At 48.6% G+C, this 23,506-nt stretch overlaps 2 protein-coding genes and 1 long non-coding RNA gene across 5 annotated transcripts; 2 read left to right on the top strand and 1 right to left on the bottom strand.

Moving 5' to 3' along the window:
* The first annotated feature begins 6,821 nt into the window (after nt 1-6,821).
* Nucleotides 6,822-8,854, top strand: LOC100193579 (IRK-interacting protein). The gene is made up of 2 exons (NM_001138686.1): nt 6,822-7,222; nt 7,331-8,854. The coding sequence occupies exons 1-2, from the start codon at nt 6,950-6,952 to the stop codon at nt 8,822-8,824; spliced, it is 1,767 nt and encodes a 588-aa protein (NP_001132158.1). The 5' UTR covers nt 6,822-6,949; the 3' UTR covers nt 8,825-8,854.
* Nucleotides 8,855-10,102: 1,248 nt separating this feature from the next.
* LOC100501411 (uncharacterized) lies at nt 10,103-13,807 on the bottom strand. Of its 3 annotated transcripts, NM_001196134.1 has the most exons (7): nt 13,326-13,724; nt 13,014-13,226; nt 12,776-12,928; nt 12,419-12,538; nt 12,247-12,333; nt 11,493-11,947; nt 10,162-10,552 (listed from the first exon to the last, which is right to left on the bottom strand). In NM_001196134.1, the coding sequence occupies exons 1-6, from the start codon at nt 13,680-13,682 to the stop codon at nt 11,525-11,527; spliced, it is 1,353 nt and encodes a 450-aa protein (NP_001183063.1). In that variant the 5' UTR covers nt 13,683-13,724; the 3' UTR covers nt 10,162-10,552; nt 11,493-11,524. The 3 variants fall into 3 exon arrangements, with proteins under 3 accessions (XP_020403552.1, NP_001183063.1, XP_008668542.1); XM_020547963.3 differs by lacking the exon at nt 11,493-11,947 and having other exon boundaries at nt 10,103-10,552; nt 13,326-13,806; XM_008670320.4 differs by lacking the exon at nt 10,162-10,552 and having other exon boundaries at nt 11,339-11,947; nt 13,326-13,807.
* A 6,016-nt stretch (nt 13,808-19,823) lies between these two features.
* On the top strand, nt 19,824-22,356 carry LOC103647541 (uncharacterized). The gene is made up of 4 exons (XR_562895.3): nt 19,824-19,898; nt 20,150-21,013; nt 21,378-21,650; nt 21,808-22,356. It is a non-coding gene; the product is annotated as an uncharacterized lncRNA (long non-coding RNA).
* The last annotated feature ends 1,150 nt before the right edge of the window (nt 22,357-23,506 follow it).

Below are 23,506 nucleotides of genomic sequence, written 5' to 3'. Positions count from 1 at the left end.
GGCCTGGACATTGTCGGGCCCTTGCCCACCGCTCAGGGAAACCTCAAGTTCGCCTTCGTAGCCGTCGAATACTTCACCAAGTGGATTGAAGCGAGGGCTGTGTCCACAATCACATCAAAGACTGCCCAAAAATTCTTTTGGCAGAACATTGTTTGCCACTTCGGAGTACCGTCCGAGCTAACAGTTGACAACGGCAAGCAGTTTGACAATCAAGATTTCAAGGATTTCTGTTTTTCCATCGGCACCAAGCTTGCCTTCGCTTCAGTCTATCATCCGCAGTCCAACGGAGTTGTGGAGCGTGCCAATGGGAAAATCTTCACAGCCATCAAGAAGATGCTCCTCGACGAGAAAAAAGGCAGATGGACCGACTTGTTACCGGAGGCAGTCTGGGCGCTAAACACAACCGAATGCAGGGCGACCGGGTTCACTCCTTTCCGCCTTCTATACGGATCAGAGGCAATGACTCCGCAAGAAATAAAACATGGGTCTCCGCGCACAGCTCCGTCAGCCACCCCCGACGTCGATGAGCCAACCTCCAAAGATCTCATTGACGGAGACCGGGTCTTCGCCCTGCAGGCCTTGAACAAATACCAAGCCCAGACCAAAGCATGGCGCGACCGCGCAGTCATCCCAAAGGAGTTCAGCGCGGGGGACCTCGTACTCATCCGAACAGCTCGGACGGAGTCCAAGGGCAAGCTGGAGCCCAAGTGGGAGGGCCCCTTCATAGTCAAGACAAGAGCTTCCCCCAGCGCTTACAGGCTCGCAACGCCAGATGGCGAGGACCTGGAGCACTCCTGGAACATTGACAACCTTCGTAAATTTTTTGTTTAATTCCTAGGGCTGAGTTCGCCCTTGTAATTCACCGCAAACAATCTTGTACCGGCCCGCACTCTTTTCCTCCCGGGGGGTGAGGTTTTTAACGAGGCGGAGCCATGTAATATATGTGAGAAAAATCCCCCGCAAAAGCCTGTGTCGAAAAAAGACCGCGACAACGGTCTTCGGCATTCGACCAATTCGAAGTCACCGCGAGGCTAAGCGCTAGCCACCCTCGCGTGCGACCAATCCGCGCAGAAGTCGCCTAAGGGTGCAGCCGGATTTAGCACAACAAGTGCGCAAAAATCAAAGTCTATCGCGAAGACTATCCGCGCAGAAGTCGCCTAAGGGTGCAGCCGGATTTAGCACAACAAGTGCGCAAAAATCAAAGTCTATCGCGAAGACTATCCGCGCAGAAGTCGCCTAAGGGTGCAGCCGGATTTAGCACAACAAGTGCGCAAAAATCAAAGTCTATCGCGAAGACTATCCGCGCAGAAGTCGCCTAAGGGTGCAGCCGGATTTAGCACAACAAGTGCGCAAAAATCAAAGTCTATCGCGAAGACTATCCGCGCAGAAGTCGCCTAAGGGTGCAGCCGGACTTAGCACAACAAGTGCGCAAAAATCAAAGTCTATCGCGAAGACTAACCGCGCAGAAGTCGCCTAAGGGTGCAGCCGGACTTAGCACAACAAGTGCGCAAGAATCGAAGTCTATCGCGAAGACTAACCGCGCAGAAGTCGCCTAAGGGTGCAGCCGGACTTAGCACAACAAGTGCGCAAGAATCGAAGTCTATCGCGAAGACTAACCGCGCAGAAGTCGCCCAAGGGTGCAGCCGGACTTAGCTCCACAAGTGCGCAAAAATCAAAGTCTATCGCGAAGGCTTTTCGCGCAGAAGTCGCCTAAAAGGCGCAGCCGGAGCCTACCGCAAAAAACCGCCCAAGGGCGCAGCCGACCCAGTATGACAAAAGCAGAAGCGACAGCAAGACCAATTATAATCACACTGGCACAGCACAATCAATCACACCAGTCAAAGTACACAGCGCCCTCGCAGGCACAAGCACGCGAGGGCACACCACTCCATTTTACAAACCCTTGCACATACACAAGCGAGGGCACCACGCCCTACATCGGCTCAACCTTAGGAATAATCCCCATCTCTCTATAATTAAATAACATTATCCTAAGCTCCTCACCAGCAAAAAGGCTTCGCAGCTCCCCTTCCCCCACACCCGAGACGGCCGGCAAAGACAGCAGCCCCTGCCGACCAACCCTACTAACGCGAAGACGAGCCCCTTCCTCCGCACTAATCCTACGCTTCGCAACCGCCCTTCGTCGTCGGTGCCCGGTGCTAGGACCGGGCACGCCTGGCGCGTCCACAGCATGTAGCGCAGCCTCCGCCGCAGCCTCGTCCAGGGCCGCAAAATAGTCCAAGTCCTCCTCGGACGACTCCTCGGTCCATTCAGCCGAGCTCCCAGAGTCAGTAAAATCAAAAAACTCAGAAACAGACCCACCACACTCATTTCCACCTTCCGCGGTCGAAGCCGCCAAAAAACCAGTAGTAGCGGTTGCGTGCGCAGGCCCAAAATCTTGAACCTGCGCAGCAGCCAAAATTCAGTACATCATCCAAAAATCCCTCAACCCTAAACACCACCTACGCCACCTGCGAAGGCCCTGCCGCTGCGGGAGCCTCCGCCGCCGCCTCCGCCGTCGTCTCCGCTGGATCTTCAACGCCCGGCACAGCAGCTGCGGGGGCATCAGACGCGCCCTCGGCCACCCTTGGGAGTAGGCCTTCGCCGGCCGCAGCAGGTACAAGGACGCCTGGTGCATCTTCCGCGGTCACCGGGGCGACTCCAGTGGCGGCCTCCGCAGGGGTGGTCTCCGGCTCAGGCGGCGCGCTGTTCAGCGCCCCAAAATCGTCCACCCGCTCGCCGCGCTCCGCCTAAGACAAAACGTACAAAAAATTCAGCAAACACACGCACAAACCGCATCCAGCAAGCACCGAGCAAACGACAACGTTACCTGAGCCCTTGCAGCCTCGGCCCGCGCCCGGACCACCTCTCGACCGTATGAACCCCACATCCGGTCAAAGAGGGCCCCGCCGGACTCCTTCACCACGGGGTCTTCGACCTCAAAGATATCTCGCCCAAAATCTTCATCCACCTGGTCGAGGGCCTCAAAGTGCCGGCAGCCTTCGCGAGAGAGCGCGTTCATCGCTGCCTCGCAGGTGACCAGGGAGGTGAACGACATCAACCCCGCCAAGACAGTGGGGAGCTCCTGCAGTTCCTCCTGCACCCACTCCAGACAGCGAAGTCCGGCCTCTCGCTCCGGCACCTCGAAGTCGCTCGTCCGCACACCCAGCTCGCGATATGAAGTCATGAGCTGCGTGCGCGTCCGTTCGGCCTCCGCTCGCGCCGCGGCCTCGGCCCCCTCCGCGCGGCTCTCGAAGGCAGCAAGCCGCCGCTGCAGCTCCCCGGCGAGCTCCTTGGCGACATTGCCCTCCGCCCGCGCCAGCCTGGCCTCCGCCTGCGCAGACTGCTCCTTGGCGATGGCTTCGTTGGCCTCCCTTCTCTCCTCCATCAGCTGGCGCCGGAGGTCTGCCTTCTCCTTCTCAAGGGCGGCCACCTTCTCCGCCAGCTTGCGGCACTTGCTGTCGGAGGCCGACTTCTCACGGACAGCGTCCGCGTGTTGCGTCCGAAGTCTCTCGACCTCGGCAGACAACGTCGCCGTAAGGGCCCCCGACGCAGTACGGCTGGTGAAGTCAGCCACCTGCAGAACACACATAAGGCCCGTGTTAAAAAAAAAAAAAAAAAAAAAAAAGAGAGAAGCTCGGCAGACCTGACTCAGCGCCTCCATTGCTTCTTTCAGCCGGCGGGTCGCCGCGTCCGCCTCGTCTCTGACCAACGCGAGGGCAGTCACCTCGCCTCCAGCGCCAAGGGTCTCTACCCCCGCCTTCGGCGCTGGCGCAGCCGTCGCGACCGCCGCGCCAGGCACAACTAGAGCGAGCGGGCCCTCGTCCAACCCTGCAACGCATCAACAGATTAAAAAAAAAAAAAAAAGTGTATACATACAGACTCACCCCCAAGATAATCCTCCACATCAATCTCAGTGCCGAAGTCGGCAACGCGTTTGCCGGGCGGCGGTAGCGATCGGGCCGCCTTCGCAGCCTCCGCCACTCCGCTGGCGGACGGCACCACCTTCGACAGCTTGGGGCCTCCGGCGCCCACCGTCGCCTCCGGCGCCTTGCCAGGCGCGGAGGCACCCGCCTTCGCCGGCAATGGCGGCTTGCCTCCGCCGGAGGCCTCAGCCTTCGATGCTCCCCGCTGCCTTTTCGGCCGGGCTTCATGAACCCTCACGGTCGCCTGGCGTTTCCGCGCCGCCGCTTGGCGATCCTTGTCCATAACTGCCCACACAACATGACCGATATTTCGCCCATAAGGAAAAACTTTCCACCGACGAGCCATACGAGATGTAAAACAGTCCTCTTCATCCCAGGGGATAGGAATGTTTTTAGGCCAGCAACCCCCGGTAACCCTCAGCATCCGAGCCGAAGACTCCCGGAGCTCGGGCGAAGACATCCTCTCCCCCGGGGCCGCACACGTCCTCATTAATTCTCTAGCGAAACTATCAGACACCCCAAGCCCTCCCATCGCAGTACCTAATTTTCTCTTTTTCGAAGAGGTGGCGGCCGCCAGCGCAGGGTCGCCTCCGGCCTCCACCGCCGGTTTCTTCCCGCAGCGGTCTGCTTCGTCCTGACCAGGGTAGCCGTCGTACGGCAGTTGATTTAATTCAAAGACCCTGTTCAAGCGATCGTTCGACCCACGGATATCGAAACTGCGCTGGCCTTCCGTCTTCGGCACGTAGCGCCCCACGAGTCGCACCGCCAAGTCTTCTGCATCGCGCACGAAGGCGGCCGGGTCACGGTTCCGCAAACTCAGTGCGAAGGCAGGACTTCGCACCTCCCTTCCTCCGTGAAAGGGCATCTGGCGAGGGCATACTTCGCCCAGCGCCCAGCCGTGCGCCAAGGGCCAGACCCCGTACGCCGCAAACTCTTCAACCAAATCACGCCCGCTGCTCTGTCCGGCGGCGTACCGTAGGGCCTCTTCGTCTGTATCCTCTTTTGCCACTTCGAAAGGCGGATACGCAGAGTAATAGTGAGAGCACATTAAGGACACGGGGAGCCCTTGATGGCCTTCGACAGTCGCCTCAGAAACATAAAACCAAAACTCATTCCAACTGCCCCACTTGTTGCGGGCGCACGGGACCAACTCCACTACTGGCATCGTGGTCTTGCCGGTCTTCGGCGTGAAAGTGCACGACCCGAACTGCGCAACTCCGCCCTCAACCACCCTTTTCTGCCAATGCAAGCAATAATTCTTCGCGAAAACTTCAACCGACGGCTGCCCGCCGTACGAAGTCGTCGCCCAGACATACTTCGCCAGCGCCACTATGGCGTTCGGCGTAAGCTGATGTATTTGAACACTGAATCTGCGCAGGACTTCGCTGACAAACCGGTGCGCAGGCAGGCGGAGTCCGGCGGCGAAGAACGCCTCGAAAACAACCAACTCGCCCTCCGGCTCGGGGACTTCCTCCGTCCCCGGGGCCCGAGCGACTCCGTCGCCAAAGTAGCCCAACCGCTGCATATCTTCAATACGGCCTGACGTCATCCGTGACACACCGAATTCAACAGAGTCGCCGGCGCGCAACTCTTCCACCATCGCGTCACTCAACGTCTCCTCAGACGAGGCGGCGGCCGGCGGCGTGGCGGTGGCGGAAGAAGAAGAGGATGGCATGGCTACGTACCGTCGGCGGCGGCGGGCGGTTTGCTTCACTCGAGCCAGAACGACGGCGAGCAAAGGGAGCAGCGGAGGAAAAGGAGCAGCAAGGCGGCGGGCGGCTAGGGTTTTACGGAGCGCGGAAAGCAGAATTCAAACAGCGCCGCCCCCGCCCCCCTTTTATAGGCAGGGCGTGGCTCCTCGGGAAACCCACAACCCGACAGGCCGCGACGCTTCGGGAAACCCGCAATCCAACAGTACGCCGTCCATCAACGGTCACATCAAAAACCCCCGCGGAACCACTTCGAGCGAGGGCAGCGTCTCCGCCATCTAGCGACGTCTTCGGCACCAGGTGACTTTGTCGAACTGGTCCCTCGGAGGGCAAATGTTGGGGCGAAGGCAAAGACGCCACCCTTCGCTCCAGGCCTTCGCTGCAGCCGCTGGTCCGACGGAGGCAAAGCGGGCAGGGACACCCTTCGCAGGACTCGACACTTTGACGAAGACCTGCGGCGACGTCCTCACACGGCGCGGCCTCATTCAGCCCCAAGGCCCACGTGTGATCTGGCCCATTGTAACGGGCCCCGCGTGGCCGCCTCTGTATTACGGGCCTGACTTGTAAAGGCATACTTGTAATTACAGCTTGTAACCCTGCTTTATGGGAATATTCCGGGGATAAACTAGGCGTCTGAGGGCACATGCGTCCTTGAGACAAGACGCTGGGCACTCAGACACCTATAAATACCCCCGCACAGTGCCCGTGAGAGGCTAGATCAACAGAGCTATTGCCCCCGTGCACGTAACCCTGTTGTCGCCATTGTTCACCCCCGTTGGCCCACTTGCAGCAGAGAGCAAGTTCCAACACTAATCATGCATGTCTATTAACTATATTGATCCTAAAATTTAATACCATCAGTATGAGCATGAAATCTATATAAATCCAACCAATCTCTACTGTCATGGCCTAATTCATGTTGTCTATACAAAAACATATATTAGTCATATGATCTAGCGTTGTCATTAATCATATAAACTCACCTAGAGACCTAAATACAGGAGCCCGCAAGCGTTGTCCTTGGCACCTTGCATGGACTAGAGGGTTACTACCTCGCAACAAGCTGTAGTCCAGACAAAAGGATTTAAAAATTGCCCAATCGACGCTGCAGCCACTGTCAATCTCTTCAAATGTGTTGTTCCCTCCACCACTTCACGTCCCAGGTCATCACCCTCTCGGCTTTACTGTTCGCCCATTTGCTTCCTTCTCACAACGTTTCAGATTCCCAAGAAGGCAAGAACTCCCTCTCTTCTCAACACCAGCGGCAGCTTTGGAGCTAAAGGGGCAGGCAGCCTTTGACCCTCCTCCTCTGCCATGGCCGTGGTCGCCGCCGGCGCCGAGGCCTTTGACCCCGCGGCGCCTTCCCCGCCCCGCGCTCCGGCCTCGCGCCAGGACGTGCAGGCGGCCATCGCCAAGGCCGTCGAGCTGCGCCAGCTCCGCGCCACCCTCCTTCAGCGCGGCGCGCCCAATGCCCGTGCCAGAGCCTGCGCCAGCCGCAGCCCGGCCGTCATCCGCCTCCCGCCGGTCGCGTCCCCCACGCGCTCCAGAGCAGCGGACGAGGAGTACCCCGTGTTTACTCCGGTGACGGTGAGCTAGCTTCTTAAGTCTTAAACGTGTGTTAGCTATATGGATTAAGTCCTCGAGCTCACTGTAACTGACAATGGCGTCTCTTGCTTGATTGCCGGTCTCGGTCAGGCCTACGACGACGAGGAGCGCGTAGCTACAGTTGCACTGAACCACATTTGCCAGGACAACCGAAGCCGGTCGGAAAACTGGACCGGGGTCGCCCTGGATCACGACGACGCGGCCTTGTCCGACTATGACGGCCTCCACGCCTTCTCGTCCTCCAACAGCGAGGTGTTGCTCCCTTACTCCAACGACCACCGTATTCGGAACAGAGGCACGGTGTACAAGATCCACCCCGCCTTCATGCACTCGGCGCCATCGGCCGACCGCTTCCTCCCGCCCACCGGTCGGGCGGCCTACACTACCGAGTTCAAGCTGCCGCCGGCGACGTGCGGTAACGCGTTCCGACCCACCACGATCAGCAGCACCAGGGTGCCACTGCCACCCCAATCGGCGCACTCGCGGACGAAGCAAAGAGGGCCGCCGCAGATCCTCTCGTGGCTCTTCCCCAAGTCGAGGAAGAAAGCCAAACCGCCGGAGATGGCGTCGCCGACGGCCATCGAGCGCGGCAACATGCCGCAGCTGCTGACCGAGTGGGGGGCGCTTTCTCTCGAGTCCCTCAAGAAAGAGCTCGCAGAGGCCAACGCGCACCGGGACGCCGCTCTGCGCGAAGCTGCCGAGGTGAGGTCGTCGCTGGGGGAGCTGGCCACCAAGCTGGTGAGCGTGGAAGCGTACTGCTCGGAGCTCAAGAAGGCACTGCGGCAGGCCACCAACTCGCCGTCCGTCTCGCGGAGATCGACGAGATCAGTCGAAGCAAGACGAGAGCTCCCGACGCCGGTGAGCCACGAGGTAATGGTGGAAGGCTTCTTGCAGATCGCGTCGGAGGCACGGCTCTCGGTGAAGCAGCTCTGCAAGGCGCTGATCCAGCAGGGGAACGAAGAATCCTGTGACGGCCTGTCCGACAGGCTGAACCTGCTCCTGCGCCCGTACCAGCTCGCGCTCAGCGGCAGCACTGGCAAGCACTGCTCGAAGGCCACGCTGTACCATCTCGAGGCGATCATGAACCAGGCCATGTTCCAGGACTTCGAGAACCCCGCGTTCCAGCGGAACGGCTCGCCAAGGTGCCTCGACCCAGCGGAGGACCGCCAGCAGAGCTTCGCCGCCTTCGTGGCGCTGCGCAACCTTAGCTGGAACGAGGTTCTGCGGAAGGGTACCAAGTACTACAGCGAGGACTTCAGCCGTTTCTGCGACCGGAAGATGAGCGGCGTCGTGGCGACGCTTGGCTGGTCCCGGCCGTGGCCCGAGCAGCTGCTGCAGAGCTTCTTCGTCGCCACCAAGTGCGTCTGGCTGCTCCATCTGCTGGCCTTCTCCTTCGGCCCGCCGCTGACGATCCTGCGCATCCAAGACGGCCGCGCATTTGATGAGATGTACATGGAAGACATCCTACATGACAGGCAGCAAGTGCAGGGTCCTTGTCAAGTGAAGATCATGGTGATGCCGGGGTTTTACGTCCAAGATAGAGTGCTTAAATGCAGGGTCCTCACAACCAGATCAGCAGCATAATTGTGTCTCTTTTCAGAGCTTTCTTTGACCAACAGCTAGTATGGTGTCAACTTCCACGTGTAACATCTTTTTTTTTGTCTTGAGCCAAAGGCAACACATTAGGCGGTGTTTGGTTTCTATAGACTAATTTTTTGTTCCTCCATTTATTCCATTTTCTGTATTTAACAATTTATAGACTAAAACTGAATAAAATGAAGGCGCTAAAAATTAGTCCCTATAAACCAAACACCATCTTATTAAGGTTTGACGGATCACATAATGAACTTGAATTCACAGATGCAGACGCTCACTGCATGTCTCTCCCTAGTGATCGCCCCCCAGGGCTGGCACTAGATGTTTTTAGGGGGCAATTAAGATATTGACGGTTTGCACGGAGTTGAACTTCAGCTCCCCCAACTACAGAAGGTTGCTCCTTGAAACAGAAGTGGGCAAAACTAGCAAAATGCAATATAGGGTTGAGATTCCTAATGGGGCGTTCGGTTCTCTCTAAACGGTGAACTGGAACAATTCCAAGCCTTATTGTTGTTCTAATTTACATAAGTTTTAATCAACCTGAAAAATTCCAGGGCCATACCGAGAGAAACGAACGGGGCCTAAGGGGTGTTCGACACAGTTCTGCTCCACCTGAACCATCTCTGCTCTAAAACTCCAAGGAATAACAAAGGAGGTACTTCAAAAATTTGTAGTGCTGATCCTAAAACTCCGTGCAGTTTGCAACTTCAGAGTTGGAATGTTTGGCTAGCTTTGATCAGCTCCCCTTGGAGTTTTGCTTCATAGCCACGCTAAACACCCCTATATTCTTCGGCTGGAGCAGCCCCGCTAACGTTAGGGACTTCATATTCTTGTTCTCAATGACCGAAGCCTCAAATTCATATGGATGAGAGGCAGCCATGGTTGTGATTCTTAGGTCCAGCGACGACAGAAAAGGCTAGGACGAGAAGAGCGCCCGAGAAGATGAAGCGAGAATGCAAGTGTGCGCTGGAAGCCTGGAAGGTAAAGCTGCGAACTGATGGTTTGTGGAAGTCCAAAGGCTGCAGTGCATATCCTTTTATAACCAGTTGCAAAAGCTGAAGCGTCATGGAGTTTTTACCTACAAGTTTTGAACAGTAAAAAATCGAGTCCATATTGTTGGACATCAAATTGAGCTGCGGACGGTCCGGCTCTAAGCCCGGACGGTCCGTGCCTGTGGGCCGGACGGTCTGCGCGTGCACAGAACAGATTAGGGTTCCGAATTTTGTGCTACGGTTGTTAGCTAGATTCGCGGAATTACCTCGGAAATTAGTTTGTAAAAGGTCTAGTCCCCCTCCTCTATAAATAGAGAGGTATACGACCGATTTGGAATAATCAATCGAATCAATAACACTTTTATCTCGCATTTATTTCCTGTACAATTAGGAGTAGTTCTAGTCTAGTTCTAGTTTAGTCTCTCAATCATCAAATTCTCCGCTTCTCTTCGACTCTACGTCGATTAGAGGAGTCTAGGTCGGCCTGCCGAGCCTAGACATCACCTAGGATCTCCTCCCCGACGTGGTCCCTCCCGGGAGCGAGATCCAGGCGCCGTCGGCGATCTTCTGCCGCCCCTGCGCACGCGCGGACCGTCCGGCCGTCAGGCAGGAAACCATAGCCTCGCGCCAGGCCGCGGACCGCGGACCGTCCGGCCCCTAGCCGCGGGCCGTCCACCCCTGTGCAGAGAGCACCGCCGCTGGTTCGTGTTGAGTGATTGACGCCCTAAAAATGAGTCAACACATATACTTAAGGGATGCATGACCGAGTTGTGGACTCGCCAGGGGTCAGAACAACTAGACACAATAAAGACAAGCCAAACAAGAAGATTCAAGATAAGAGTTATATGCATGAGCCAATGACTCGACCAAATAAGACTCGAGGGACTACTGTTAAAGATATATATTAGGGGTATCAAGTACAAGCTTAGCAGAAAAGGTTATGATAGGTGGGTCTATATGCTCAACCGAGAGCACAGGGACTCGGCTCGCGTGACCGATCCTACCTCTAGAGAGATTCTAAAAAGATAAAGATGGCAAAACTTTCTATCAGATTAAAAGATGATATCGATATCCATGTAGATGTAGATATGGCAAAACCCGGTTAATAAGGGTAAAGCACATGTATAGACAGAAATAAGCTACCTAATAACTCAGGATGTACTCACCTAGTCTTGACCATTATCTATCTTGTAATCAGCATAGATACATATTCTGTAAATGTCAATTATAAAAGGAGGGCCGACAAGCACCAAAGAGAACAAATCATCATATGATATTGCATAGCAATAGACACTGTCACAAATAGGGCGTAGAATATTATCTCAAGCCGAGAGGCCAAACCTATATAAATCTTCGTGCTTTTACCTTCAGTTCTAGATTACATAATCTACCTCACAAATTCACTATCGAATAATTTTTGACATCGCTATTATTTTAGTATTTCCCATTATGTTTATCATGTTCCTTTTTCTTTTTAAAAATAAGTTTAATTACACTAGTGATGAATAGAAGCACCAATGGCAATGAATAAAGAAGAGAAACAGGATAAAACAAATAAACATTAGAGTACTTAACTACTTATACAAAGATTGACTAAAGCAAAAAAACATGATTCATAGCTTTGCTCGGATAAGAACAGCAGGTCAATTTAATGACAAGTTTACCAATCAGGTAATGACTTCTAGATGGCTAAACTCTACATCCATCTTCTTGTAGCTTTATTCCTTGGATCTTGCTGACTTTGTCGTCTAATCCTTTTAAAATCTCCATTAGAAGATGTAGGTTGCTTCTGTCTGCCAAATGATTTTGTTTCTACTTTTGGATTAATATGGATCTCTTTTAACGGGCTAGTTGAGCGCAGCTTGTGAACAGATGACGTTTTTGATGGAAGAGATGCTTTTGCTACAGATACTTCACAACTCCGTCTAGAATCACCATCTCCTGGAGTGCTATCAACAAGATGCTCATCAAGGTATTCTCGTAGTGCAACTGGGGATTCTGGATCTGATGAGCTAGAACTGCTCATATCATACAGAACATTGTTTGACATCACTGGCAGATCAGTGCAGATTGGACTTATGGCAGAAGAGACTCTTTTAGCCCTTGACAATTCAACAACCTATCAAAAGAACATAAGAAATTATAGGGTGTTTGGTTTGATGAACGAGCTACTCCATCATCTTCTCACTCCTCACTATTTTTGTTTGGTTTATGGAATGGAATGAGTTGATCCATCACCACCTCATTACTCATAGTTAGTTAGTACTAAAATAAGGAATGGGGTCATCCCACCAAATTTAAGGAATGAACCCATGATGCATCACCTCAATTTGGATGTAGTGATTCTTTAAACCAAACACACTCTTAACGTTTTGCCTGACCACAGCGGATTGGTAAGAACTTCAAAGAACTGCTTACCATATGCTTCAGAGCAGACATGTCTTTCTTCAATTTAGAGATCACCATGTTTTTCCTTTTAAGAACTTCCTGCAGCTCTGCAATTCTCTGCATGCCAGAAAGGAAGATTTTATCAATACTCCAATAGTATATTACCTGAAATGTTGGCAGTAACAAGTAATGAGATTCTAACCTTTGCATCAGAAGTACTAGATGCATGTGCTGCTGCAGCTAGTTCCTTGATGGTTGCATCTTTCTCTTCACATTCCTTCTGAAGATTGTACAATTGTTGATCTGCTGCCAGGAAACTTAGCTGGACACAATTTAGTATAGTATCACCACACAAAACAATTGAGGATAAGAACAAGAGTGTGTAGACTTTGATCAAAGAAACCCTATAGTGACTTGAAAAGGCCAAAAGAAATGCATTGTCAAGAACTGTGACATGGATACAATCAGGTATATGTGAACAATAGGTGTGTGTGGAAATAAAATTTCACACAAAACAACAGAAGACCCTTTAGCTCCAGAAAAGCACAAGCATATCTACCTGACTATCCCAATTTATCTGGTTATCAACTGATGACACAACACTCCGGCAGAAGTCTGAGAGGTCTGACAAACGGCGCTCTTCATGATCCATGAAAACTAGACTAGAACAATCAACCATATCACTCCTAGCATCATCTGTCCCACGGAGATCCTGCACAGTTGGTGCATACTCTTCAGTAAACATGTCCTCTTTTTCTTAATTTGAGAAAGAACATCTACAAGTCAACAAGTGCTACCTTCGCCTTCTGAGGAGTGGCAGCCTCTAGCTTCGTGCACACACAACATCTAGATTCCTCTCCATATCCTATCGTTTTGCTACCTGTTTCAATCTCATTAATTTCCCTTTCCTCGGAAATGTAACTATCGCACTTGACGTACTGCTGTTGTAGGGAGCTCATTTCGACGAGCAGATCATCCAGCTTCTGCTGCATGCTTTCTAGCACCTCATCCTGCACACCAAAAACATTATTCGCGAATGGTCACCACTCACCATATATTCAATCAAGACATTGATACGAATACGGTAGAGAATGTCAATAGGGCCAAACCCTAAGATGAATCGAGCGTTGTAGCTGTTCGATGCGGCGGGCGGCGTGGGACCGGGAGGATGCGGCGGCGACGGTGGCGACGAGAAGCACGCGATGGAGCGGGCTGAAGAGCTCCCACGCTACCGCTTCATCCGGGAGGAGGCCCGGTGCAGCTGAAGCGGCACACGACGCCTCGTCGGCACCGATAAGGCGACCCTGGAGGGAAACCCATGCGTGCCGCCGCGGGGCCGCCGGCTCCTGGAAGCGGCTTGCGAGGGCGCAGCGTCGGCGGGGGTGGGGCGAGGGCGAGGAGACGGACACGCGGGAAGGTGGGAGGTCCGGTGGCGGTGTCGCCTCGCCGAAGGCGCCGACAACCATGGCGACGAACTGCAGAGGGTTTGGCCGTTTGGGGGTTGGAATTTGGGTTCGGGAAATTTGCGCATTTGGGCGGGGCTTTTCAATTTCCTTTTTTTCGGCTTTAAAAAAGAAAAAATATACTACCTGCGTTCAGTTCATTATGAACTAAAATACGTTAAATAAAAAAACAGAGAAAGTACAAATAAAAAACAATAGAGAGTGTATAGTTAGTAATATGCAAATGTTTCGTCCCACTTGAAAATGTACGATCTAACGGCCCATGAAACTATTGGATCGAGAGTCAGGCCCGTATCGTGTGAACTGCCATCTGAGCCTCTTAGCAGAGCCCATACACATGGAACAGTCGCACGCTCCCATCGACGTGGATGCCATAAGGTATGTTAGAAGGCTTGGTCAGAATTAGGGATGTCAATTTAATCCGTGGATTTGGATATCCATCGGATATCCGACCCGACGGATAAGGATATGGATATGTTTTTTGATCCGCGGGTTAGATCCGTATCCGATCCGAGATAAAGTGGGCATGGATTTGGATATTAAATCTCACCCGCGGGTAATCTGTTGGATATCCGAAAGTAACCATTAGTCCATTATTGCCAGGATGAACATGATTCTACTATCATTGACTAAAAAATTCAAACACAGCTACTATCGCGCTAGCTCAAGTGCTCAACACTACACTCGGATCGGATCAATATTGATTGTCATGTATTTGTTTCATGTTGAGACATGTAGACATGTATTTTTGTCATGTTGAGAATGTTGCTTGTTGAAGGACATGTATATTTGTTTAAATTTTTATTAAATTTTAAGTTGTGTATGATGTTGAATTAGGAAGAAATTTGATTAATTATGTTATTCAATTGCTGAAAATGGTTCTTTATCATATTCGATTGATATCCAATGGGTATCCGAAACCCGATGAGCATGGATATGGATATGAATATCTACCCGCGGATATAGTCACGGCGGATATTATCTATAACCATGGATATATCTACGGGTGGATATTTCCAATGTCCGATCCGAATCCGACCCGTTGTCATGCCTAGTCTGAATGTTATTATCGAGCAAGCTATACACGCTATAATGTCACTTTATCATTAAATAAAAAATATTTTCCATCATTTCTTTCGGACGTACATGTACGACATCATTCTTCGCTTTCCATAAACGAGACCGCCTGCGCTGCTGCACCTCGCCCCCTCTGCTCCTCCCGCGTTCGCGCGCACACCGAGGAGGACGACGACGAGAAGCCGAGCAAAGGAACTGCACTGCACGGAAGTAGCTGCCCTCGTTCGATCCTTTTTTATTCAATCCTCCTTTTTTTATTATTTAATGATAAAATGGTATTATAGCGTGTGTGGTGTAGTGATAATGACATTCAAGTGAAGCCACTAAACTAATGGCAAAGTGGCGAAATATGACTTGTAATGGCATAATTCTAAATTTCTCTGCGGAGGTCAATACAGTCGATACAGGATGGATTCCAGCGCTCCATGGCTCGGCCTAGCACCAATAACTCGAGCCAAGCCACCGGCCCAACGCCCACTGATGCATCGATAGTAGTGCTAGATATCGAGCTAGCTCGACTCAGTTTAGACGAGCTCAAGTGGCTCGTTAAGCTAACAAGTTGGTTCGACTCGTTAAGAAACCGAGCTAAAGAACCGATTCGACTCGTCGTTTAGCTCACGAGCCACAATAAAAAAAAATACACATATATTATACAATAATATAATTAATTGGTAATTAATTATAGACCAATTTAACACTATAAAATATCGATTATGCTCACAATTTGACATATCACATCAATTGAACATCAAATTAATATAGTTCTCATTTATTTTTTTATCTAACATAAGACAAAGCTTTGTTTTGCTGGTAAATGCTAGTTCGTTCGAGCTATTACTTTGAGAGAGACTCTTCTACCCGACACTTGGTTTTCGTATTTCTCGCATCTCAAGCCCCAACACCCAGAAAATAAAAGCGGATGTGATTTTGTCGAAAGCAGTGGTTTCTCTACAATAGTACTATAATAATAATACTTACAAATAAGGAAATTCTCTAAAATGGTATCTCACTCTTATTTCATCAATTTCTATTTTTTTTATTTTATCTCTACTACTCCTTAAGTTCCTTACGTAGGCGTCCACACTAGGCGGTTCTGCCTCGGTTCCCCGCAGCCGCAATCAACACGCTCCTCCGCCACGCGGATCCCCCACCCTCCTCCCCACCGCCGCCGCAATCAACGCGCTCCTACCCCACGCGGATGCGCCCACCCTCCTCCCCACCGCCGCCGCGATCAACGCGCTCCTCGCCCCCGCCATCGCCGCTATCTACACGCTCCCCGCACCCGCTATAGCCACCTCAATGGAAGGTCCTCTGTACCATTCGTCGCTCTCTACGCGTCGTGGATCCGCCACTTCGACTCCTCCCAGTACCGTGCCCGCGCCCGCGCAGATCTACTCTCCCCATTACTGGGAGGTCCGCCGTCCATGGTAGGTCCGCCACCTTCCATCGACCCCGCCGACATCATCCCCCTCTGCTCCTTGATCCCCGTCATCCGCCCCATCGCGATCGATCCCGATCTGCAGGAGGGAGAGGGTGGCGATCTCCTTCTGGCGTGTGGTGCCGACCTCCACCATCTCGACCAGGACGGGGATGTCGCCTTCCTCGACGGCGGCGGCGCGGTTTCTGCCGGAGCTCACCATGGAGTGGAGGACGTACGCGACTTTGTCCACCATGCCGGACTCCGGGTCGGCCATGAGGTCCAGCAGGGGCCGCACGTCGCCGGTCTCCACGCCGCGCTGTCAGTTCTCGCGCGCGCCGCTGCAGAGCGCGTACAACGCCGTGGCGGCGTCCTTCTTGTTGACCAAGACTTGTGCACCTGGGATGATTAGCCCAACTTCTTCGTGCTGCACCAGTAACAGCTGGGCACAGGGAACTCGAAGTAGGGGGTCAGATACGAGAAATGCTGTCCAATGAGTTATTGTGTGTGATCCATATCCATCAGATTGAAACAGGTATGCGACCATGTAATTGTTTCGATGTTATTTTTTCTAGAACTTGTACCATAGCGGTCATTCTTGAAAAGTGAACTTTATCACCACATGGTTGTCCATGGAACCTAGCGACCCAATAATCAAGATTTTGGTTACAATATGTTGATTCTACCAACTGTCAGGCTATTCCATGGCAGGCACCCTGTGCTATTGTTTCTTTTCTGGCGAGGCTTTGTGATTGATGCGCCCAGCAGTTATGAAATAAAGAAACTTCATGGTTTATTGGTTTAGTGCTGGCAGACTGATGCCATCCTGATCTCCTCTCTGGATGCTTGTGGGTTACATTAGTTGTTGCTCTGCTGAATAATGACCAGTGGAATTAATGGGGGTGAGTCAAGTGCTGTTGGTCTGGGATCAGATTCTAAATGTGGGAGAAAGCTTTAGCCTTTAGCAGTGGTCATCCCAACCCCACAACTAGCTACCAATAGGCACATGTTTGGATCTTTTTTTCTCAATCGATCACACATACCTACCTCAGCTCGGTATCTATAGTCCATGTTTTTTATTTCAGTACCGAAGTGGCTGTCCACGGTGCACAAGGAATGGCTTGGTGGGAGATGCATGCACCACCCACCGAGCGTATACCAAGCAAAAGTTTGGACCGACAGAATTATGGATGGTGTGGACACATTGAGGGGTGGAATCATGCCAGCAGCTTGTTCGAGGCCACAATGTAAATTAAAATGTTTCCTTTCTATCTATTGTGTGAGTGATTTCATCAATTGGATCTGTATAAAATGCCTAGCACATTGTGGAAAAGGCTATTTACATCACATATTAATCTATGTTATCTCTGATGAACTGTAGCACACTGGAAATGTCTGACCTTCCTGTAACACTATTTATCTAACAATTTCAACTAATTTAGCAGCTACAGTATAGACCATATGGGCAAATTTTGAATTAGAGATCATAACAGCGCTGTAAAGATCATGCACGATAGATGAGTAGAAGATGCTAAAGGGTGTTGCATGAATATTCTAGAAATGCTAATAGGAGTAGAAATATTATATTTAATTTTAATAGTTGAGAATTACAACAAATTAGTACTACAAACAACTTTACCATTTGTTTTTGCTGCAAATCACATGATTAGAATCAGTGTTATTAAAACTACGTTCAAACGATGTTTAAACTACGTTTAAACGTCAAAACTCTAATTAGAGGTTGAAATCACGTTTTAGTGTTTTGGTGTTCTAAACTGTAAAACACAGTGTTTTATGCATTTTAGACCATTAGCTATTTTTTGGGCCTGGTCTATTAGTTACTTTTGGGGTTCAATCCAGCTCATGGGTGAAGTTTTGGTAAGCCACTAACCGCTCTGTTTTGGTATTTAACTTCATATTATTGTCTGAAATTATGATATATTGATATTTTTCCTATGTTGTTTAAAACTACGTTTAAACAAAGTTTAAACGTTTAAAAGTCAAAATTTCACCCATGAGCGTTCCAATGTTTTATCGTTTTAATAAGCTTGATTAGAATGAAGCAGGGCCTTAACTTGCTGCCTCTCTCTCTCAAGTCCATATGCATCTACTGCAGCCTTCTTTGGGGACCAATTCCTTTGTTTCTTGGTTCAGAAACAACACTATTGGCTGCTCCTCGTAATTCCTGCTCTGAAACCTTAATCAAGAACATGTGATGTGTTCTATGACCTCTGTCGGTCTGAATGTCTTCAGTCATTGTCTATCTGTCTGAATCTGAATGTCCCGTGTTGCATTTCAGGCCATCTCTTGTGTCACTTGTTATTACCATCAGGTTTCAGTATAAGTAGGGGCCATGGATGAAGAAAATGATGGCTATACGAAGGTACCGTGTAACTTCATTTTCTATCCTGTCATGTCCAGTCACACACATGGTATGTTTTTTCTTGCACATAGCATCACAATAGAAATGAAAGAATACATGCATTGACGCTTGTGAAAGGAAAGTGAAGTGTATGAGCTAGAAGAAAACACTTCAGCTCACTTATGAGTTTTCTCGTGCTCTTAACGACCTTTCGTCATCTCTGTCTAGGTGTCGAGACAATAGAGGTGGACAGGGAAGAGAACAAGGTCACGGTGACGGGAGCGCCGCCGATGTCGGCGCTAAGGCCGAGCTAAAATGGTGGTGTGGGTTTGGGGTGGGGGTGTTTTTTTTGTGCTCAATTTCCCTGAGGTTTGCTACAAATATAAATGTCATGATTGAGTTTTTTTCTCTAGGAATTAATGTAGCCATTAAATCAAATTTACCTATATGGATGGTGATCCTACTACCGGCTTCAATCGTGTGAGAGCTTTTGCAGTGTATTCCTTTGGGTCAAATTGTTCATCGGTCCTTTCACTAAATGATGTGGCCACTTCGTTTTCATTTCATCTTTTGTGATGTCAGAATAAAATGTTACATTTGGTCCAATTTATTCAACATTTCTTATATGTACATGATAGACCGCATGTATCTGCTCCTCGCCCGCAGGTTTTGCAATTGCAATATGCCACATTTTTTTCAATTGTGTTGATCCTGAGATCAATTATAATTGAATATATGATCATAAGGATGCAAGGAATGTATTCCATGATCACAAGCATGCTAGGAATGTATTCCATGATGCTGTTATACAACCTTGTTATAGAATTTGTATCTGCTATAAGTAGGCATCCATGTCACATTAAAGTACTAAATGACTTTGTTGTCACTCTTTGTGAAGTGTAACTTCACCCACCTTGTCGCCGGCCCGCCCGTTGCAGGGGCCCCTACGATGCGATGCCCCCGGTCTGGTGCCACTTGTGGTGTTCGTGCTCTCATCGGCTTGACCAACCTCAATTATGTGCCGTCGCAACTCGCAACATGAGTATGAAATGTAATGTGATGCATCAAAAGAAAATTAGTATGATGAGGTATGCAATACTGTTGTGATTTCTGCTCCATTTTCTCCAATTTCTTCTTGTTCATTGTCCAAAACTGTTGGATACTTGTTTAAGCGTGTGTTATCTTGATGTTATGGTGCTAGGGACATGTTAAATCATTGAACATTAAGACCAACCCGCCATATTTGCTTTCAGTGTAGTGCCTAGATAATTAATTTTTTTCTCATTACTGTACGAGCAGCCATAGATGTGCAGACATCCCTATTGGAAGAAGATCCGAACAAGAATTATCAAGAAGACAAAAGGTAAATAATACAACACCCATACTTATTCTTCTTCTGATTTTTTATAGTTTACGAAGAACAATAATATTGTGCAAACTGCTAAGCTGCTAGCTTGTTATCTGTTTTTAGACAATATACACCTCTTGTTAAGAATGGAGAGGTAGGAGATGATCCTGGAGGCAGCATGTCAAAGATAGAACTCACATGTTTGTTGTTCTTCTATTTTTTTATCGCTCATAAGGAAAATTGAGACCCTGCTCTTGATGTTTTAGACATGGCGTACTTCCTGTTATGGTGCCTGAAATTGGCATGAAGTTTCAGGATGAGGTAGAGGCTTGGAAGTTTTGGAATACATATGGATTAACACGGTTTTGAGGTTAGAAAGAGAGATGCAAACAAAAGAAAATCTATTGGAATACTGAGATCATTTAGATTTATTTGTGCAAAAGAGGGTCAGTGGAAATAAGGTAAAATAAGTCATCTTGTAAACGACCACGAGCTAAAACTAGAACTAAATGTCTTGCTGTATTTTGAACTAAATGTATTATTATTGTTCTATCTTTTGGAGATAGAAACACGAGCATACAGTCAATCTCAGCATGCATTTAGTTTCAATTAAATCTTGGTAAACAACTTGGCTGATTCTATTTTTCTTTAGTTGGATGTTAGTATTTCAGTTTTGGCTGATTCTATTTTTCTTTAGTTGCTACCATACTGTTTATTTTAGCTTGAAGCTACATATAATTCATATTACAGTTAATGACTTTGGGATATGGAATTCTTTATTCATCCTGGTTCATCTTGGATTTCCTCATTAGCTTAGTAGTTTGAGGAATTTCTATAACAGCCATGGTCTTCAAGTGATGTACTCTATGTTTTATGTACTTGATTTGAATGTTTATTTAGTAAACAACTTGGCCAAATGTTTCTCTTAGGTTCTGTCTTTGTGATCATATGGAAACCTCAAATCTTCACTTCCCACTGTATCAAATTCCTTGGGATCCTTATGACGCAAAAAAAACTTATTCTCCTAAGATATGTGAGATGGCCAAGTTCTTGGGCAAAGACATTTGTTTGCTTGAAGACATCAACACCTTCTAACTGCTCCAATGTCATCATGCTTCTGATCCCAGCTGGTAACATAACTCCTTTGTCTACAACCTAATGTGCCAATCTTTTAAGTTCAACAATACTTGCTAGCAATTTTATGGATTTCCCCATAGATAAGACATACTGAACATTTAAAAAAGAAAACATCATTTCAAGAAATAGTAACTTCACGCTACATTCAAGATTTTGTTAACTGGATTGTTGGCTTGCTGCTATGTAAACATGTCTTTCAGCCTTATTAAAAAACAAAATCCTTCAGTCTTATTACTTGCCAAGTTTACAATGGGATCCGGAGGAGAATGTATGTTCTTTTTTTGGTGTTATATACTTACGAGAAACACCAGTTAAGGATATGGTCAATTAATTGAAACAATCTATTTCTTGTTATAGGAGTGTTGAAACAGGAGTGCATCAACTTTCATGAGATAATGATCCAGTGGACGTGCCAATGACAAGGTCATAGAAGAAGCTATGCTTGAGGAAGCTATGAGTGACTGAAGGATTTCATTTTCCGTACTATCATGTTTCAACTTTCATTGGCCAGTCATCAAAGAAGTATATGATGTGTTTGGATTTGGGGTTCTGTTAGTCAAGTTGATCATTGGTCAGAAGGCGTTGGATTTTGGAAGAGTAGCAAATCAGAAAGGTGGAATGCTCGACTAGGTAAGCATGCATCTTGTGTTTACTTATCCAATTTCAGATTTTCTTTAAAACATTTAGATGAAAATTGCCTATGTTTCCTTTATTATATTTTATACCTTGTTTTGCTTTGCCCTTCAGTTTAGTCTCTTGAGAGTTCTTGTCACGACCATGTTTCTAGGTTAAGAAACTTCATAAAGAAAAGAAGCTACCTTTCTTTGATGGACAAAGGCCTGGGTAGCAACTAGGACAGGGTTGAGTCAATACCACTTGTCTCACTGGCCTAGAATGTTCGAGGTGATCAGGTGGAAGGAGACGGGCTCACACAGAGATGGGAGGTGTCGTAGAACGTAGACACGCCAGAGTTCGTCTCATCGGAGCTCCTACTTCAAAAGTACATGGATTTTGCAGCGGACGAATGCTCGCTTGGTGTAGAAGCCATGGAGCTCTTTGGACCAAGGTGACCATCTGATCGACCGGATCGGCCATCACACAGGTCGCATAGGTGTATTGCCATATCAAGCCTATATTATTGTTGTGTTACATTGGACGCATAGGGAAGGGAAAAATCCAGTGGATTGTAGGGTGTGATCTGTCTGTCTATAGTTGTGGTGGCATTCATTTGTGCAGATGATTTGTGATATATTGATGTCGAGAATACATATGTTGTTTATTTCTATGTAATCGTTGCACACTATAATGTTATCAAACAACTTTTGTATTGTTGCAAGAGGCGACAAAAATCTGATGGATTGTAGTGTGTGATTTGTCTATCTATAGCTGTGGTGGTATTCATTTGTGCAAATGATTTGTGGTATATCACGCCGAGGATATATATTCTTGTTTTTATGTAACTGTGCGTACGTGGAAATCACTTTTGTTTAATCCTATATGATTTCATTGTTTAACCCACGGATTACAATGAGATTCAGTAAGTGGCGGCGGGAGCGCCAGTGGGTGATGATGATGGGCGCAAGGCCGCTGCCCTGGTGACGGTCATCGTCCTCAGGAGTGTCATCCCGTTGCGTTTCATTGGGCTCGAGGGTGATATGATGGTCGAAGTGATCCTCCACGTAGCGCTTCTCTCCGCTGTTGCGCTCGTGAGGGGCGCATGCTGCTTGGCACTAACCTCGCTGGCTTTGTCCTCTCCATCGCCAACGGCATTGGCGGTTCTAGAGGTATAAAACGACTCATATGTTGCCTTATTGACTGATGCGTGATTCAACTCAATTTTATCTCAATTCTCATCAGGTTTGTTTGCATTATTTCTGCAGCTATGATGGCATACTTGTCAATTCTATTGAGGCAAGACCAGTATTCTCAAGGTATTATCAGATACCTAGAATTGTATGACCATAGTTTGTTCTGTTTGAAATTGATAGAATACTTTCTCAATGTCAGATGTTTGATTTGGACCATGTGTCTGTGGCTTTCTACAGTCTTCTGCATGAGCCTTTCAAATCTATACCTATCATTTGGACTTTGCATGAATATTCTCTTGCACATCGTGCTAAAGAATATAATGTGAGTGGAATTATTCAGCTCATAAAAGCTTGGAAAGATGTATTCAGCAGGACAAATGTTATAATTTTCCCAAACTATATATTACCGGTATTTACTTCTGATCTGATTGTTATTTCAACAATCATTGAGTCATTGTCATATGGATGAAGAACCTCTGACCAAAAATTATAATTAAATATTTCCCTGCAGCTGATGTATGTTGCATTTGATTCTGGTAACTATTTCGTGATTCCAGGCCCCCCTCAGAAGCATTTCAGGTTGACAGCTTTATTGCTAAAAGTTATCATGAAGATGTGAAGATTAGCTTGCATGTGAAGATCAGAGTAAAAGGACTGTGATTGAAAACTCTATAATCT

Source organism: Zea mays, chromosome 2 (assembly GCF_902167145.1).
Source record: "Zea mays cultivar B73 chromosome 2, Zm-B73-REFERENCE-NAM-5.0, whole genome shotgun sequence".
Taxonomy (NCBI): domain Eukaryota; kingdom Viridiplantae; phylum Streptophyta; class Magnoliopsida; order Poales; family Poaceae; genus Zea; species Zea mays.
This window is presented reverse-complemented; position numbering and strand designations above follow the sequence as displayed.

Bases quoted from the DNA above. Each gene is read 5' to 3' on its own strand.
- LOC100193579 (NM_001138686.1), top strand. From the start codon at position 6,950: ATGGCCGTGGTCGCCGCCGGCGCCGAGGCCTTTGACCCCGCGGCGCCT. The intron at 7,223-7,330 runs GTGAGCTAGCTT...GGTCTCGGTCAG, and splicing joins CCGTGTTTACTCCGGTGACG to GCCTACGACGACGAGGAGCG.
- LOC100501411 (XM_008670320.4), bottom strand. From the start codon at position 13,682: ATGGTTGTCGGCGCCTTCGGCGAGGCGACACCGCCACCGGACCTCCCA. The intron at 12,334-12,418 runs GTTAGAATCTCA...TCTGGCATGCAG, and splicing joins CTAGTACTTCTGATGCAAAG to AGAATTGCAGAGCTGCAGGA. The intron at 11,948-12,246 runs GTAAGCAGTTCT...TTCTTTTGATAG, and splicing joins TGTCTGCTCTGAAGCATATG to GTTGTTGAATTGTCAAGGGC.